Here is a 19,907-nt window from a genome sequence, read left to right on the forward strand (position 1 = left end):
TTGCAAAAATGCTTCTATTAAAAGTTGAAATGCAACCGTGTACTGTAAATTACAATTTTGGCTAGAAAGTCCTTTTAATTAAAAAGGCTGGACATGACACAATTTGAGTACAGAAAGTTAACAGAATTTCTACATTAATAATTATACAGTTAAAGGGACAGTTTACACCTATACAAACATTCACCCATACCTTAGATCTGGTGCCGATTTTCATAACTCACCCCTTCAACCCTAACGAGTCAGCGACACAACTTAACTTATTTGAAATCAAAAGTTTGATTTTATTCTTTAAAAATGGCCGACAAATTCCGCCCAATCAATTCTTCTCCTACTTTATTGTGATGTTCTCTTAATAGCCAACACTTGTGCATGTAGCACCAAGTGACATCGGTATTATCAAAACACGAAGCGGAATATGTCTAAGCTTTCTGTTTGAGATGTTTTGGTTCCGGATTTCTGGTTCTACTACTGGTGCGCATGCGTCAAACAACAAAAGCGCGAGACAGAATTTTAACCCGTGATTCACTTTTGATTGGACCATTGAAATTAACACAGTCTATGATGTCGTTCTTAGGCGGAGCTGGGCGGCCATTTCTAACTGTCAAAATCAGCACTGGATCTAAGGTATGGACGATTGTTTGTATAGGTGTAGACTGTCCCTTTAATTTTTTTTTTAAACAACTTTCCAATTTACGTCTTATCAAATTTGCTTTGTTTTCTTGGTACTCTTTGTTGAAGGCTAACCCTAGGTAGGCTGATAAGATGTTAGGAGCATGCATGTGTCTATAGCAGTCTATGGCCGCAGTGTTTGTATAACCTTGCTATAAACAATGTTGCAAACACTGCTGCCTGATGGCTTCAGACACGTGCTCCTGAGCTAATTTAGGATTACTCTTTAACAAAAGATACAAAAAGAACTAAGTAAATTGGAAAGTTGTTTATAAAATTGAATGCGCTATACAGTCAATTTAATTTTAACTTTAATAGCCCTTTAAATGGGACAAAAACCTTTGTTTTGTTTTTTACTTTAGAAACATGGTTACAAGCAAACAAAATGTATAGGCGGAAACATTAGTAGGAAATCCAATTTATAGCATAGTTAACTGGCTAAAACCTTTGCAGTATGTTTATTACCTCCCTAGCTATGGCCTATTAGGAAAAGATATCAATGGGCTCCTGCACTGATCACTGTGTAGCAGCATATTGCATTATCAGAGATCTAAATCCTGCAGTATACATTCCAGCCTCTCTGAGCCAGTGCAGACAAAATATCCAGAGGTAAACAAAATGAAATAGTGAAATTATACTGTGTAGGTTTTCTCACCATGTATTAAACATATTGGATGATCTGCCCCTTTAATTCAGTGAATCTACTGAAAGGGCCATTATAATGCAGAAAATACATGCATAATTCTTTAGAGCAGACATCCTCAAACTTGGCCCTCCAGAGGTTTTGGAACTACATTACCCATGATGCTCAGCCAGCATATCAGATGGCTGAGCATAAAGGGAAATGTAGTTCTAAAACCTCTGGAGGGACAAGTTTGAGGATGTTTGTGTTAGAGCATGTCATTTTAGCACTACTGATCCTGAAAGTCTATGTGTTTAAAGGGACATGAAACCCAAATTTTTTCTTTTGTGATTTAGAAAGAGCATGTCATTTTAAACAACTTTCTAATTTACTTCTATTATCTCATTTGCTTCATTCTCTTGATATCACTTGCTGAAAAGCATATCTAGATATGCTCAGTAGCTGCTGATTGGTTGCTGCACATAGAGGCCTTGTGTGATTGGCTCACACATGTGCATTGCTATTTCTTTAACAAAGGATATCTAAAGAATTGAGCAAATTAGATAATAGAAGTAAATTGGAAAGTTGTTTAAAATTACATGCCCTATCTGAATCATGAAAGTTTAATTTTGACTAGACTGCCCCTTTAAGTCCTGCAAAAGAGATTTAACATATAGAAAAAATACTGCTCAGAAGCTGCAGAGAACTGCTGACCCCAAGCTGAAGCACTCATAGGACCCAGATATTGGCTTAGAACTGATCATTTTTTAAAGGCCATGAAACTCCAAAACAACTCTAAACACATAGAAAAGAATGCAATGAAGGCTGCTTGTTTTTTGTTAATGTTTCCATTTAACACTAAAAACTCCATAAAGCTGGAGTACAATCATCTAAAAGAGTCTGTATTAAAGGGACAGTCTAGTCCAAAAATAAATTTCATCATTCAGATAGGGCATGTCATTTTAAACAACTTTCCAATTCACTTGTATCACCAATTCTGCTTTGTTCTCTTGGTATTCTTAGTTGAAAGCTAAATCTAGGAGGTTCATATGCTAATTTGCTAGACCTTGAAGGCCGCCTCTAATCTAAATGCATTTTGAGAGTTTTTCACCACTAAAGAGTGTTAGATCATGTATTTCATATAGGTAACATTGAGTTCATGCAGGTGAATTTACAGAGGAGTAAGCACTGATTGGCTAAACTGCAAGTCTGTCAAAAGAACTGAAATAAGGTGGCAGTCTGCAGAGGCTTAGATACAAGGCAATTACAAAGGTAAAACATGTATAATTATAACTGTGTTGGTTATGCAAAACTGGGGAATGGGTAATTAAGGAATTATCTATATTTTAAAACAAAAAAAATAAATTATGCTTACCTGATAATTTTATTTCCATTGTGGGGAGGAGAGTCCAAAGCTTCATTAATTACTTTTTGGAATAAAGAACCTGGCCACCAGGAGGAGGCAAAGACACCCCAGCCAAAGGCTTAAATACTCCTCCTACTCCCCTCAACCCCCAGTCATTCTGAGGGAACAAGGAACAGTAGGAGAAATATCAGGGTATAAATGCGAATCAAACTCTGCAACCAAAAATACAAAGAAGTAGAAGAGGCCCTCTGCTCCTTGTGCTTCCCGGAAAACACCACAAAAAGATGTAGACTGTCTAAAATCCTTTGTGGCCTGAAGATAGAACTTCAAGGCACGAATCACATCCAGATTATGAAGTAACCTCTTTTTAGAAGACGAAGGTTAGGACACAAAGAAGGAACAATTATTTCCTGATTGATGTTACGGTTAGACACCACTTTGGGAAGAAACCCCAAACCGGTGTGAAGAACAGCCTTATCCGCATGAAAAACCAGGTAAGGAGGCTCGAATTGCAAGGCGGCGAGCTCAGATTCCAATAGGAAGAGAACCTTCCAGGGCAGAATCTTAATGTCAATGGAATGCATAGGCTCAAACGGAACCCTCTGCAATACCTTAAGGACCAAGTTTAAGCACCATCGGGGAGCAGACTACCTAAAGACAGGTCTGATTCTAGACAGAGCCTGAACAAAAGATTGAATGTTAGGAAGCTCAGCGAGTCTCCTGTGCAACAAAACTGATAATGCCGAAATCTGTCCCTTTAAGGAACTAGTGGCAAGACCCTTCTCCAAACCCTCCTGGAGAAAGGACAGTATCCTGGATACCTTCACCTTGTGCCAAGGATATCCATGCTTCTCACACCAGGACAAGTAAGTAATCCACACCTTATGGTAGATGGACGAGTGACTGGCTTTCTTGCCTGAACTAGTGTGTCAATCATACTTTCAGAAAAACCTCTCTTGGCTAAGACTGAGCGTTCAATCTCTATGCAGTCAGACTCGGAGAAACAAGATTTTGATGTTGAAAGGGACCCTGTTCCAGCAGATCGCTGCGACAGGGTAACCTCCATGGCAGAGAGGATGACATCCCCATCCTGCGAGACTCGCGTCCGTGTTCACAATCTCCCAGGACGGTCTCAAGAAGAATGTCCCCAGGGACAGATTCTCCGGACGGATCCACCAAGAGAGGGAGTCCCTGGTCCGAGCATCCATGGATATCTGCTGACATAGATCTGAATGATCACCGTTCCCCTGTCTCAACATGCACAATTGAAGAGGTCTGAGATGGAACCTGGCGAAAGGGATGACGTCTATGCTGGAGACCATGAGCCCGATCATCTCCATACACTGAGCCACCAAAAGGATGAGGAGGACTAAACGGAAAGACAGGTAGACGCAAATAGAGTCTATTATTATGCCCAGGAACTCCACCCTGTTGTTAGGAACCAGGGAACTCTTTCCTGAGTTGATCTTCCAACCGTGAGATTGGAGCAAGTAAAGAAGAGCCCTCGAATGATCCTCTGCAAGGCTGAACGACGGCGCCTGGACTAGTATGTCGTCCAAATTGGGCGCCACAGCAATGCCCCTGGATCTGGCCACTGCAAGTAGCGCCCCCAGAACCTTTGTGAAGACTCTCTGGGCTGTCACCAGACCGAAGGGAAGGGCCACAAACTGGATGTGTTGGTCCACAAACGCAAATCTTAGGAACTTGAAGTGGTCCCTGTGAATTGGAAAATGAAGATAAGCATCCTTCAAGTCTATTGTCATTATTAACTGCCCCTCTTGAAATAGGGGCAGAATAGATCTGATTGTTTCCATTTTGAACGATGGAACAGCCAGAAACCTGTTTAAACACTTTAGGTCAAGAATCGGACGGAACGTGCCCCTCCTTCTATGGAACCAGAAAAAGATTTGAATAGTACCCTAGACCCCTTTCTGCTTGGGGTACTGGTACGATAACACCTAGAGAGGAGAAGAGAGATCCCTCACACATTCTAGAAAGGCCTCTCTCTTTTCCGGTCTTGAAGACAGGTTTGACAGGAGGAATATGTCCCTGGGCGGATGGGACCTGAATCCTATCCTGTAACCCTAGGCGACAACCTCCAGAACCCAAGGATCCTGAACATCCTGCAACCAGGCTTTGGAGAAGAGAGACAATCTTCCCCCTACTTGGCCCGGAGACCGGTTGGGGGCCGCCCCTTCATGCCGACTTTGTTCTGCTTTGACTTGTTCCAAGACTGAGCAGGCTCCCAAGTTCCCTTGGACATACGCTTTTGCGGCGGGCTACTGGCACTGTGCCTTGTCCGCACGAAAGGGATGAATCCTTTAGACTTAGCCTTCTTATCTTGCGGTAGGAAAGCTCCCTTGCCTCACGTAACCATAGATATGATCAAATCCAAACCCGGACCAAACAAAATCTTTACCTGAAAGGGTAGGGACAACAGCCTAGACTTCAAGGTCATGTCCGCAGACCAAGACTTTAGCCACAGAGCCCTTCGAGCTAAAAACAGAAAATCCTGAAACCTTTTCGTTCAGGCGAATAATTTGCATATTGGCATCACAAATGAAAGAATTGGCGATCCTTAAGGCCTTAATCTTATCCTGTATCTCGTCGATGGGAGTCTCCCTTTCGACCATATCACACAGGGATTCACACCAATATGTCACAGCTCCGGAAACCGTTGCTACAGCCACTACCGGTTGAAAAACAAACCCCGTGTGTTGAAACATTTTCCTTAACATGTTTTCTAACTTTTTATCCATGGGTTCTTTAAACGACGAACTACCGTCGAGGGGAATAGTTGTCCGCTTTGCGAGCGTGGAAATAGCACCATTCACCTTAGGGACAGTCCCCCACAGCTCGAGCTGAGAGTCTGGGACGGGGAACAGTTTCTTAAAGGAAGAAGGGGAAAGGGAAGAACCTAATCGCTCCCATTCATTCTTAATAATATTAACCATCTTAACAGGAACCGGGAAGGTCTGGGGCACCACCCTGTCCCTGTATACCTTATCAAGCTTAGGAATCGGAGGTTCCTCCGGAAACTTTGGTTCCGGAACCTCCAGAGTAGCAAACACCTGCTTCAGCAAAAAGCGCAAATTCTCCATCCTAAACCTAAAGTCAGGTTCCTCCGCAGCCGGAGGATGAGATGACACGGACTCCGACCCAGAGAGAGCCTCCTTCAAAGAGTCGGAGTGGGCCTCGTCATTGTATAACGCCTTTGGCAATCCATAGGCGTAGATGACCCCTGGGCATGGCCTCTCTGATACGCCCTGCATGGATCACTTTCGATACCGCCGTTTGCAGTTGATGCACAAAATCTGACGCCCAACGAATCTCTCCCGTAGGAGTAACAGTTGGACACTGGAGATTAAAGCAGGGAACGCACCTCACGGGACGGGGAACCCTCAGAGGTGGACGGCTCAGTAGTACTAGACATCCCTTTATTTTTAGATGTTGCAAACTTATCGAGGCATGTGGAATAAAGTTGAGCAGGCTGATCTACAAGAACCTCCTCACAACACACACAGGCATGAGACTTTGATAAAGAGGGAGTACCCTCTAATGCGTCAGAGTCCTCCATAGCTTGCGCTTTTATTATGGACTAGACAATTTAATAAACAGGCACCTTTATAATTTATGGCCGGGGTGCACACAATCTCCTATGACCCGGACTACAGAAACCGCTTTCGTCTCCTGCGCCGCTGATCAACAGAGGAAGTTGAAACTGCCACACCCGGTCACATGGGATGCCTCGCAGGACAGCCCCTGCACTAAGGAGAAACGCCCCAAATCCGGCAGCGTAAATACTGCCGGAAGTCAACCTGAAAGTTCCACCATTGCCAGAGCCTCATCTCGCACATAACGCAGCAATAACACAATAAACAATATCATGTATAACCCCCCCCTGTTCAATAATCCCCTTACCAGGAATATTAACTCTTGATTCTCTAAGATAAAAGGCGCCACACTGTGGCCCTGTCTTCTGTGTTATCATTATGTATAAAAAAAATGAACAATCTTACCAGAATCTATGCCGTGGAACAGGAACACGGCCCTTCAAGTGTGACAGGTAGCAGCATCGCGCCTGACATGGACTTAAGTGTAGAAAGCAGGCAGTGAAGCTCGTCAATGCTGATTGCTTGTGAAGCAGTTAATATGAGTCAGGATGGTTTCGCAGAAAGACTCTCCCTGCATTTCCGGACGCTAACTTTCACCCAGGCTTTCACTGAGAGGCTGACAGGATTACTTAAAACTCCAGTCCCATTCCGATGAGTACTACCCACCATAAGAGACTACTCCGAATCTTCGGCACTTCTCTGCCATCCTCCTGTGACGAAAGGCAAAGAATAACTTGGGGATGAGGGGAGTGGGGGAGGTATTTAAGCCTTTGGCTGGGGTGTCTGTCTCCTCCTGGTGGCCAGGTTCTTTATTCCCAAAAGTAATGAATTTAAGCCGTGAACTCTCGTCCCCTTCATGAGTACTATGAAAGAACAAAGCCCAGAAAATGTTGCTAACAACATTTTCTAGAGTATATAGAACATCATTTTATGCTGATCTTGCATTTCAGTGCCAACATATACTCTCTGTATACAAAAACATAATTTATGTAAGAACTTACCTGATAAATTCATTTCTTTCATATTAGCAAGAGTCCATGAGCTAGTGACGTATGGGATATACATTCCTACCAGGAGGGGCAAAGTTTCCCAAACCTTAAAATGCCTATAAATACACCCCTCACCACACCCACAATTCAGTTTAACGAATAGCCAAGAAGTGGGGTGATAAGAAAAAAGTGCGAAAGCATATAAAATAAGGAATTGGAATAATTGTGCTTTATACAAAAAAAATCAAAACCACCACAAAAAAAGGGCGGGCCTCATGGACTCTTGCTAATATGAAAGAAATGAATTTATCAGGTAAGTTCTTACATAAATTATGTTTTCTTTCATGTAATTAGCAAGAGTCCATGAGCTAGTGACGTATGGGATAATGATTACCCAAGATGTGGATCTTTCCACACAAGAGTCACTAGAGAGGGAGGGATAAAATAAAGACAGCCAATTCCTGCTGAAAATAATCCACACCCAGAATAAAATTTTAATGAAAAAACATAAGCAGAAGATTCAAACTGAAACCACTGCCTGAAGTACGTTTCTACCAAAAACTGCTTCAGAAGAAGAAAATACATCAAAATGGTAGAATTTAGTAAAAGTATGCAAAGAGAACCAAGTTGCCGCTTTGCAAATCTGATCAACCGAAGCTTCATTCCTAAACGCCCAGGAAGTAGAAACTGACCTAGTAGAATGAGCTGTAATCCTCTGAGGCGGAGTTTTACCCGACTCAACATAGGCAAGATGAATTAAAGATTTCAACCAAGATGCCAAAGAAATGGCAGAAGTTTTCTGGCCTTTCTAGAACCGGAAAAGATAACAAATAAACTAGAAGACTTTCGGAAAGACTTAGTAGCTTCCACATAATATTTCAAAGCTCTAACAACATCCAAAGAATGCAACGATTTCTCCTTAGAATTCTTAGGATTAGGACATAATGAAGAAACCACAATGTCTCTACTAATGTTGTTGGAATTCACAACTTTAGGTAAAAATTCAAAAGAAGTTCGCAACACCGCCTTATCCTGATGAAAAATCAGAAAAGGAGACTCACAAGAAAGAGCAGATAATTCAGAAACTCTTCTGGCAGAAGAGATGGCCAAAAGGAACAAAACTTTCCAAGAAAGTAATTTAATGTCCAATGAATGCATAGGTTCAAATGGAGGAGCTTGAAGAGCCCCCAGAACCAAATTCAAACTCCAAGGAGGAGAAATTGACTTAATGACAGGCTTTATACGAACCAAAGCTTGTACAAAACAATGAATATCAGGAAGAATAGCAATCTTTCTGTGAAAAAGAACAGAAAGAGCAGAGATTTGTCCTTTCAAGGAACTTGCGGACAAACCCTATCTAAACCATCCTGAAGAAACTGTAATATTCTCGGTATTCTAAAAGAATGCCAAGAAAAATGATGAGAAAGACACCAAGAAATATAAGTCTTCCAGACTCTATAATATATCTCTCTGGATACAGATTTACGAGCCTGTAACATAGTATTAATCACAGAGTCAGAGAAACCTCTTTGACCAAGAATCAAGCGTTCAATCTCCATACCTTTAAATTTAAGGATTTCAGATCCAGATGGAAAAAAGGACCTTGAGACAGAAGGTCTGGTCTTAACGGAAGAGTCCACGGTTGGCAAGAGGCCATCCGGACAAGATCCGCATACCAAAACCTGTGAGGCCATGCCGGAGCTACCAGCAGAACAAACGAGCATTCCTTCAGAATCTTGGAGATTACTCTTGGAAGAAGAACTAGAGGCGGAAAGATATAGGCAGGATGATACTTCCAAGGAAGTGATAATGCATCCACTGCCTCCGCCTGAGGATCCCGGAATCTGGACAGATACCTGGGAAGTTTCTTGTTTAGATGAGAAGCCATCAGAACTATTTCTGGAAGTTCCCACATTTGAATAATCTGAAGAAATACCTCTGGGTGAAGAGACCATTCGCCCGGATGCAACGTTTGGCGACTGAGATAATCCGCTCTCCAATTGTCCATACCTGGGATATGAACCGCAGAGATTAGACAGGAGCTGGATTCCGCCCAAACCAAAATTCGAGATACTTCTTTCATAGCCAGAGGACTGTGAGTCCCTCCTTGATGATTGATGTATGCCACAGTTGTGACATTGTCTGTCTGAAAATAAATGAACGATTCTCTCTTTAGAAGAGGCCATGACTAAAGAGCTCTGAAAATTGCACGGAGTTCCAAAATATTGATCGGAAATCTCACCTCCTGAGATTCCCAAACCCCTTGTGCCGTCAGATACCCCCACACAGCTCCCCAACCGGTAAGACTTGCATCTGTTGAGATTATAGTCCAGGTCGGAAGAACAAGAAACCCCCTGAACTAAACGATGGTGATCTGTCCACCATGTCAGAGAGTGCCGTAAAATCGGTTTAAAGATATTAATTGAGATATCTTTGAGTAATCCCTGCACCATTGGTTCAGCATACAGAGCTGAAGAGGTCGCATGTGAAAACGAGCAAAGGAGATCGCATCTGATGCGGCAGTCCTAAGACCCAACATTTCCATGCATAAGGCTACCAAAGGGAATGATTGTGACTGAAGGTTTTGACAAGCCGATATCAATGTTAAACTTCTCTTGTCTGACAAGGACAGAGTCATAGACACTGAATCTATCTAGAAACCTAAAAAAGGTTACCCTTGTCTGAGGAATCAATGAACTGATTGATAAATTGATCCTCCAACCATGAACTTGAAGAAACAACACAAGTCGATTCGTATGAGATTCTTCGAAAATGAGAAGACTGAGCAAGTACCAAGATATCGTCCAAATAAGGAAATACCAAAACCCTGTTCTCTGATTACAGAAAGAAGGGCACCGAGAACCTTTGAAAAAAATTCTTGGAACTGAGGCTAGGCCAAACGGTAGAGCCAAAAAAACTGGTAATGCTTGTCTAAAAAGAGAATCTCAGACACTAAAAGTGATCTGGATGAATCGGAATATGCAGATACACATCCTGTAAATCTATTGTAGACATATAATGCCCTTGCTAAACAAAAGGCAGGATAGTCCTACAGTAACCATCTTGAATGTTGGTATCCTTACATAACGATTCAATATTGATAGATCCGGAACTGGTCTGAAGGAATTGACCTTCTTTGGTACAATGAAGAGATAAAATAAAACCCCATCCCTTGTTCCAGAACTGGAACTGGCATAATTACTCCAGCCAACTCTAGATCTGAAACACATTTCAGAAATGCTGAGCCTTTGCTGTGTTTACTGGGACACGGGAAAGAAAAAAATCTCTAAGCAGGAGGCCTTAACTGAAGCCAATTCTGTACCTTTCTGAAACAATGTTCTGAAACCAGAAATTGAGAACGGAATTGATCAAAATTTCTTTGAAGAAAACGTAATCTGCCCCATACCAGCTGAGCTGGAATAAGGTCCGCACCTTCATGGGTACTTAGGAGCTGGCTATAGGTTTTCTATAAGGCTCGGATATATTCCAAACTGGAAATAGTTTCCAAACTGATACCGCTCCTGAGGATGAAGGATCAGGCTTTTGTTCCTTATTGCGAGGAAAGGAACGAAAATGATTATTAGACCTAAATTTACCTTAGATTTTTTATCCTTTGGTAAAAAAATTCCCTTCCTTCCAGAAACAGTTGAGATAATAATTTATTACCCTGGAAAAGAAAGGGAAAGCAAAGTTGACTTAGAAGACATATCAGCATTCCAAGTTTAATCCATAAAGCTTTGCTAGCTAAAATAGCTAGAGACATATACCTGACATCAACTCTAATGATATCAAAAGATGGTATCACCAATAAAATTATTAGCATGTTATAGAATAATAATAATGCTATAAAATTATGATCTGTTACTTGTTGCGCTAAAGCTTCTAACCAAAAAGTTGAAGCTGCAGCAACATCCGCTAAAAATATAGCAGGTCTAAGAAGATTACCTGAACATAAGTAAGCTTTTCTTAGAAAGGATTCAATTTTCCTATCTAAAGGATCCTTAAATGAATTACTATCTGCCGTAGGAATAGTAGCACATTTAGCAGGAGTAGAGACAGCCCCATAACCTTAGGGATTTTGTCCCAAAAAAACTCTAATCTGTCAGATGGCACAGGATATAATTGCTTAAACGTTTAGAAGGAGTAAAAGAATTACCCAAATTATTCCATTCCCTGGAAATTACTTCAGAAATAGCATCAGGGAGATTAAACACTTCTGGAATAACTACAGGAGATTTAAAAAAAAACCTTATTTAAACGTTTAGATTTAGTATCAAGAGGACCAGAATCCTCTATTTCTAATGCAATTAATACTTCTTTAAATAAAGAACGAATAAATTCCATCTTGAACAAATACAAAGATTTATCAGCATCAACTTCTGAGACAGAAACCTCTGAACCAGAAGAACCATTATTAGTATCAGAATGATGATGTTCATTTAAAAATTCATCTGAAAAAAGAGAAGTTTTAAAAGACTTTTATGTAAACTAGAAGGAGAAATAACAGACATAGCCTTCTTAATGGATTTAAAAATAAAATCTCTTATGTTTATCAGGAACACTCTGAAAATTAGATGTTGACGGAACAGCAACAGGTAATGTAACAGTACTAAAGGAAATTTTATCTGCATTAATAAGTTTGTCATGACATGCAATACAAACAACAGCTGGAAAAACAGATACCAAAAATTATAGCAGATACACTTAGCTTGGTAGCTCCAGCACTAGACAGCGATTTTCCTGTAGTATCTTCTGACTCAGATGCAACGTGAGACATCTTGCAATATGTAAGAGAAAAAACAACATATAAAGCAAAATTGATCAAATTCCTTAAATGACAGTTTCAGGAATGGGAAAAAATGCCAAAGAACAAGCTTCTAGCAACCAGAAGCAATGAAAAAATAAGACTTAAATAATGTGGAGACAAAAGCGACGCCCTTATTTTTTAGCGCCAAATAAGACGCCCACATTATTTGGCGCCTAAATGCTTTTGGCGCCAAAAATGACGCCACATCCGGAACGCCGACATTTTTGGCGCAAAATAACGTCAAAAAATGACGCAACTTCCGGCGACACGTATGACGCCAGAAACTGAAAAGAATTTTTGCGCCAAAAAAGTCCGCGCCAAGAATGACGCAATAAAATGAAGCATTTTCTGCCCCCGCGAGCCTAACAGCCCACAGGGAAAAAAGAGTCAAATTTTTGAAGGTAAGAAAAAATGATTAATTCAAATGCATTATCCCAAATATGAAACTGACTGTCTGAAAAATAAGGAAAGTTCAACATTCTGAGTCAAGGCAAATAAATGTTTGAATACATATATTTAGAACTTTATAAACAAAGTGCCCAACCATAGCTTAGAGTGTCACAGAAAATAAGATTTACTTACCCCAGGACACTCATCTACATGTTTGTAGAAAGCCAAACCAGTACTGAAACGAGAATCAGTAGAGGTAATGGTATATATAAGAGTATATCGTCGATCTGAAAAGGGAGGTAAGAGATGAATCTCTACGACCGATAACAGAGAACCTATGAAATAGACCCCGTAGAAGGAGATCACTGCATTCAAATAGGCAATACTCTCCTCACATCCCTCTGACATTCACTGCACGCTGAGAGGAAAACCGGGCTCCAACTTGCTGCGGAGCGCATATCAACGTAGAATCTAGCACAAACTTACTTCACCACCTCCATCGGAGGCAAAGTTTGTAAAACTGAATTGTGGGTGTGGTGAGGGGTGTATTTATAGGCATTTTAAGGTTTGGGAAACTTTGCCCCTCCTGGTAGGAATGTATATCCCATACGTCACTAGCTCATGGACTCTTGCTAATTACATGAAAGAAAAGCAAAACCGTGTAGCCAGGTCAAGTTAAGCATCAGTAGTTTTTGCTATTTTTCGTTTGTTCTTTATCACTATCTTCTTAAAGGCAGTTCAAGGCAATGAATACTAAATAATAAATAATAATAATTATAGCAAGAATCAAACTTTTGGAAGAGGTGGCATTTGTATATTAGTTTTTGTTTTTCTCATCCTGTCACATGATTTTTGCAGCAAAAGTCCTCTACTGAGCATGGGCAAGAAACTGACTGAAGCAGTGAAAGCTAGTGCATGTGTACCCTAAAAAAAAAACTTAGAAAGGGAAGCTCCCCCATTGCCTACCTGTAGAGACTATAGACCCTTGCGGAAGTAATGGACCCTGCACAAATGAAGTTAAAAAAAAGAAATACAAGGTAACGTCCTTGAAAAATTATGAATAAGACATATTGCAATGATTTCTATTAAGTATAACCCACTGCTAAGTGCCTTTTATTACATGTATTATAGGTTATTATATTCCTTTTATATCCCTTTAAGAGTGGAATTATAAGTGTCTATTTTTATTTTATTCTAGACTGAAATATTAATACATAACAATAGAAACCATTTGTATAATATTTTCATCATACATTCATATCATAATCCAAGTGTTACATTTACGAAGTTATTATAGCAATGTAACCAATTTACCTCATTCTCGTTTTTTCGTAAATGGTTGCATCTATCCAGGAAGCAGTGTCCCCCCATTATCCAATCCTTCTGAATAAGGCTCTGAAAGCCCAGTTGGGTGCGAAAGTATGGGTCTATCATGATCTGAACAAGACTGGATATCACGCAGCACATATCAGATCCAGTGTCTTCTATAATTATCAAATAAATAAATAAAATGTAAAATGTAGGGTAAATGTAAAAAAAAAAAAAAAATATACTTGAAAAAAGATGGTGAGAGTCCATGAGCCATTACTCCTGGGAATTCCATTCCTGGCCACTAGGATGCGGCAAAGATTCCCAAAACTCCAAGGCAACTTAAAAGCCCTCCCACCTCACTGGTAAGTCAGTCTGAAGTATAGTCAAGCAAGAAGAATAAAGGTAAGAAAGCACAAGAGCAGAGAAATAAAAGAGAAGGGAAAATAGGTGCAAACTTTAACTCCCCCCACCCCCCAAAAAAATAGATAAAAAAAAAAAAGAAGCAAACAATGGATGGGTCCCGTGGACTCTCACCACCAAGGAATAAATTAATTTATCAGGCAAACATAAGTTTTCTTTCATAAAGGTGGTGAGAGTCAACAAGCCATTAATCCTGGGAACACCCAAGCTGTGGATGGCACAATTTTTTTTTTTTTACTTAAAAGGGACATGAAGCCCAAAATGTTTCTTAAATGATTCAGATAGGGCATACCCCTTTACGCCGTTAGGATGTTCCATGCCATCCTAACTGAACACACATTGGTAATCCAATGAAAAAAAGGCATAGATGTGGCGCAACCAATCTAAAGCTAGCTTCCAGCTCCTGAGCCTACCTAGGTAACAAAAGATATCAAGAGAATTAAGCAAATTAGATAATAGAAGTAAATTGGAAAGTTGTTTAAAATCGTATGCTCTATCTGAACCATGAAAGAAAAAAAATTTGGTTTTATGTCCCTTTAATTTTATTTCTATTTTTTCTTTTTTTTAAAATACTAAATGTCCAGAAACTACTGTTTGAAGGACTTTCCTGCCAAAAGCCGCAATGGAATCAAAAACATAAAAATAGTAGAATTTTGTAAATGTATGTAAAGAAGACCAAGTAGCTGCTTTGCAAATTTGATCAACAGATGTCTCATTCTTAAAAGCCCAGGAAGTAGAAACTGACCTAGTAGAATGAGCAGTAATAGATTTAGGAGGAGGCCGTCTTGCCCACAAGTAACCTTTATGAATCAAAAGATTCAGCCAGAAAGCTGACTAAACAGCTGCTGCCTTCTTGACTCTTTCTAGAGCCAGAAAAATGAACAAACTAGAATTTTTTTTTTAAATCCTTAGATGCCTGCAAATAGAATTTCAAAGCACTTATAAGATCAAAATTATGAAGAAGCCTCTCCTTAGAATTATTTGGATTAGGACAAAAAGAAGGAACAATCTCCTGATTATTATTGTCTGAAGACAAATCAAACATGGTTCTCAAAAACTGCCTTATCTTGGTGAAAAAAACATAAGGAGGCTTACAACATAGAGCAGACAATTCCTAAACTCTATTAGCAGAAGATATTTCTAAAAGAAACATAACATCGCAAGACAAAAGCTAAATATTCAAATTGTACATAGGTTCAAAAGGAAGAACCCAGATTGGTTTAATCACTGGCTTAATCCTGGCTAAAACTTGAACAAAATTTTGAATGTTAGGACGCTGAGCAATTTTCTTGTGAAACAGTAATGAAAGTGCAGAAATCTGGCCCTTTAAAGAGCTGGCAGATAAACCCTCATCTAAACCATCCTGAAGAAATTGAAGAATTATAGGATTTCTTAAAGACTGTCAGCTAAAACCTTGTTTCAAACAGCAAGAAAGAAAGACCTTCCAAAGCATTCTAGTTATATTTTTAGGAGCCTGAATTAAGGTTTCAATGACAGAATCAGAAAAACCCTTCTGCTTTAAAACTAGGCGTTCAATCTCAACGTCATCACATTGAGAGATTTGAGATCCGGATGGAAAAAAAACCTATGATTAAGTGCCGCAGGGCACAAAACATGTAAGGTCTCCTCCTCCTCCGTTACTTGTTTGCAACATGAGTGTTGTCATTTTAAAATATTTTTTTGAATAAAGAAAGACTTTTTAACTTTTATCCTGGAGTGCCGCCTGTCCTTCTCTACATTGGAAAAAAACATACCTTGAGACAGAAGGTCATGGTGAAAAGGAAGAGACCACGGAGGACAACTGAATATCTGTGGATCCGCAATTACTTATGACATCTCCTGCTTGATCCAGGCTATCACTCTTGGCAACAGAACAATTGATGGAAAGATGTAGCTAAGACAAAACTACCAAGGAGCTACTAGAGCATCCTCAAACATTACCTGAGGATCCCTGGACCTAACAAACTATCTAGGAAGCTTGTTGTTCAACCGACCAGATCTCTAAAAGACCCCATCATTCTACAGTCTGAATAAAAACTTCCAGATGAAGCAACCACTCCCCCATGGAAGAGATTGCGACAGAGAAAATCTGCTTCCCAATTGCTCTCCCCTGGAATATGAACTGCAGAGATAGTGCAAAGATTGTTCTCTTCCCAAGTCAAAATTCAGGACATCTCTCATGTCTAAGGAACTGCAAGTTTCCCCTTGATGACTGATAAAAGCCACATCTGTTACATTGTCTGATTAAAAACACAGATAAGTCTCTCCAAAATATTTCTAGGTAACCTTGCCTCCTGAGGAGACCAAACTCTATGCGTTCTTCAAAGCCCCCAAACTGCACCCCAACCTGAAAGACTTGCATCTGTTGTTAACAGTCCAGGTTGAACAAACAAAAGATGCCCCAAGAGCAATAGACTGATGCTCTATCTACCAGGAAAGAGATTGTCTTGCCCCGAAATCCAGCAGGATTTACAAAGCGGAGTTCAGCGTTTGCATGACTGACAAAGCATACAAAGCTGGAGAGGTCTCATGTGAAATCGAGCAAATGGAATAGCATCTGATGCAGCTATCATCAGGCCTAACACTTTCCATGCAAAGCGCTACTGTAGGCAAAAGTAGTTGTCTATAAATACACCTAGGAATGTGACCCTAGTAAGAGGAGAAAGAAAACTGTTTGGAAAATTGATTCCCAATGAGCCTGTGCAAAGATATCATAACGGTAAGGAACCACCAACATACTCTGAGTTCTTATCACATTTAAGAGGGTTCTCAGTACATTTGTAAACATTCTGGTGTCAGTAGCCAGACCAAATTTAACTATATGTTATAACACCAAATTAGACAACCTTTTAAAAGAACAATTGCAATCATATCGGTTTGTTATGGTGACATCACTAATTTAGCTTAAAGGACCAGTCAACACAGTAGTTTTGCATAATCATCAAATGCAAGATAACAAGACAATACAATAGCATTTACTCTGAATTTCAAATAAGTAGTAGATTTTTTTCTAACAAATTTCAAAGTTATGTATATTTCCACTCCCCCTGTACCATGTGATAGCAATCAGCCAATCACAAATGCATATACGTATAGTCAGTGAATTCTTGCACATGCTCAGTAGGATCTGGTGACTCAAAAAGTGTAAATATAAAAGAATGTGCACATTTTTTTTAATGGAAGTAAATTGGAAAGTTGTTTTAAATTACATGCTGTATCTGAATCATGAAAATGCAATTTGACCTGAGTGTCCCTTTAACTCTTGCAATACCACAATACTTGTGAATACCCATTCTGTTTTTTATTTTATGGGTTGGAGAAATAATTAAATATATTTAATTTAAGAAATATTAACCTTTTAGATCTAACTACTAATATGAATACTATGTACTACCATGTACATAACGTATTGAGTAATTATATTTATATCTACTTATTATTCTCCAATGTTCACCCCTTATTACTAATGACCATTAAAGCTGAACATGAGTACTTCTCAGAACCCTTTTAGCACAATAATCAGAACAATGCTGCATAAAATACATTTCTGTGTCAATAACTCAAACTTAACCAGAATAAAGTGAAACCAAATAAATAAACACTAATTATTACATTGTCATATATAGCCTAATCCCTTTTCTTCATATTTACAATTACAGATTTTATTGCAATTTTGAGCATAATTAAGGAAGGATTATACTTATTACCAAATTAATGAAGATTTAGATAAAAAAAACATTACACTTTTGTGGCTGAAAAGCCTTTCTTTCCCAAAGCTCTAAATTAGAAGTAGTAAGGAAACATTTTAAAGCCAGATTAAAAGGGAATATCAGACTTAGACCACTCCTTAGAAATTATTTTAGATATAGCATCAAGAAACAGGAAAACCTCCAGGGGATTTCCTCAGGAACCTTCGTATCCTGAACTCCTAAAGTACTTTAAAAACTTACCTTAAGAGAGAACGAAGATGCTCAAGTTTAAACATGAGAGGATGAACCAGTATCTTGTTCAGAAACCAATTCCTGATCATCTAAACATACCTAACCCTTAGAAGACTACTTTGAGGAACCAAAATCTGAAACAATCTCAACAGAACTAGACTTATTTAAATCAGATATGCTGGAGGGATCTCAGAAACCGACCATTTACACTTAGAGAAGACACAGCCACCAACATCCCAGAAACAGTAGAGCGCACAAAATCCGAAGAACTCCCCTGTATAGAACAAACAGGAGGAGGACACAAACACTTAGAAGCAAGAGAAGCAACTTGTGACAACAAAAAAGGTTAAAAAACGCAAGAAGCCAAAGCCCATTAATTACTACTAATGAAGCAATAAACTAAAGCCAAACAATCCTATGCATACAAAAGAAAGCAACACACACAAGAATTAGACACCAGCCAAAAATTTAAAGAAACAGTAGAAAAAATAAGGTGTATTATAACTACCCAGAAGGTCCCTGCTGTATAACATAAAACTTCCCATACAGTACAAATGAGAAAAATAGCTGTGTTATAAGTCCTCTGGCTATGATGTACTTATACTTCATATAGTCTACAGGCTATTAGCAGGTAGATATCGTATAACTATCACTTAACTGACAAGCACCTACTCCACCAGACATCTTCAGAAAAGAACTGCTTCCAGTACACAGCCAATCCAGTGCTGTATATGTGAAAGCTAGGGATCTGCGTGTGTGTAGTAAAGCGACAATCCAACAGGAGGGTAAGGGACCGTCCCCACAACACTTGTGGTAGGCTTGTGACTAACCCATCACTGGGTGTAATTGTGCCACTACCCAATACTCCAAAATTCCCCTCTGTCCCAAATAGCAGCTTTCTGAGGGGAAAATGGGCCTCAAATCGGTCTGAGAACCCCTTTCACAGAAGAGCATCTGCAACACTTCAAATCTTTACCTATCCCCTGTGGAGGCAAAGATAAGACTAGTTTAACAGTGAGGTGGTAGGTTTTTAAGTACTCTTGGAGATTTGTGAAAATTTGCCTCCTACTAGGGACCAGGAGTGATGGCTCGTGGACTCTCTAATTTTTATTTAAAACAAAATTTATGCTTACCTGATAAATTCATTTCTCCTGTAGTGTGGTCAGTCCACGGGTCATCATTACTTCTGGGATATTATCTCCTCCCCTACAGGAAGTGCAAGAGGATTCACCCAGCAGAGCTGCTATATCGCTCCTCCCCTCTACGTCACCTCCAGTCATTCGACCAAAGGACCAACGAGAAAGGAGAAGCCCAAGGGTGTAGTGGTGACTGGAGTATAATCCAAAAATTTTTTAAACCTGCCATAAAAAACAGGGCGGGCCGTGGACTGACCACACTACAGGAGAAATGAATTTATCAGGTAAGCATAAATTTTGTTTTCTCCTGTTAAGTGTGGTCAGTCCACGGGTCATCATTACTTCTGGGATACCAATACCAAAGCAAAGGTACACGGATGACGGGAGGGACAGGCAGGCTCTTTATACGGAGGGAACCACTGCCTGAAGAACCTTTCTCCCAAAAACAGCCTCCGAAGAAACAAAAGTGTCAAATTTGTAAAATTTGGAAAAAGTATGAAGAGAAGACCAAGTTGCAGCCTTGCAAATCTGTTCAACAGAAGCCTCATTCTTAAAGGCCCAAGTGGAAGCCACAGCTCTAGTAGAATGAGCTGTAATTCTTTCAGGAGGCTGCTGTCCAGCAGTCTCATAGGCTAATCGTAT

At 39.8% G+C, this 19,907-nt stretch overlaps 1 protein-coding gene across 1 annotated transcript in view; it reads right to left on the bottom strand.

Annotated features, from left to right (window-relative positions):
- The window catches only part of MTMR12 (myotubularin related protein 12), a 451,425-nt gene that overhangs the window by 40,404 nt on the left and 391,114 nt on the right, over window positions 1–19,907 (bottom strand). The window contains exon 16 of the mRNA XM_053699664.1: window positions 13,772–13,941. Coding sequence (XP_053555639.1) covers window positions 13,772–13,941 — 170 coding nt within the window. The remainder of the gene's footprint in view (window positions 1–13,771; window positions 13,942–19,907) is intronic.

Source organism: Bombina bombina, chromosome 2 (assembly GCF_027579735.1).
Source record: "Bombina bombina isolate aBomBom1 chromosome 2, aBomBom1.pri, whole genome shotgun sequence".
Lineage (NCBI taxonomy): Eukaryota > Metazoa > Chordata > Amphibia > Anura > Bombinatoridae > Bombina > Bombina bombina.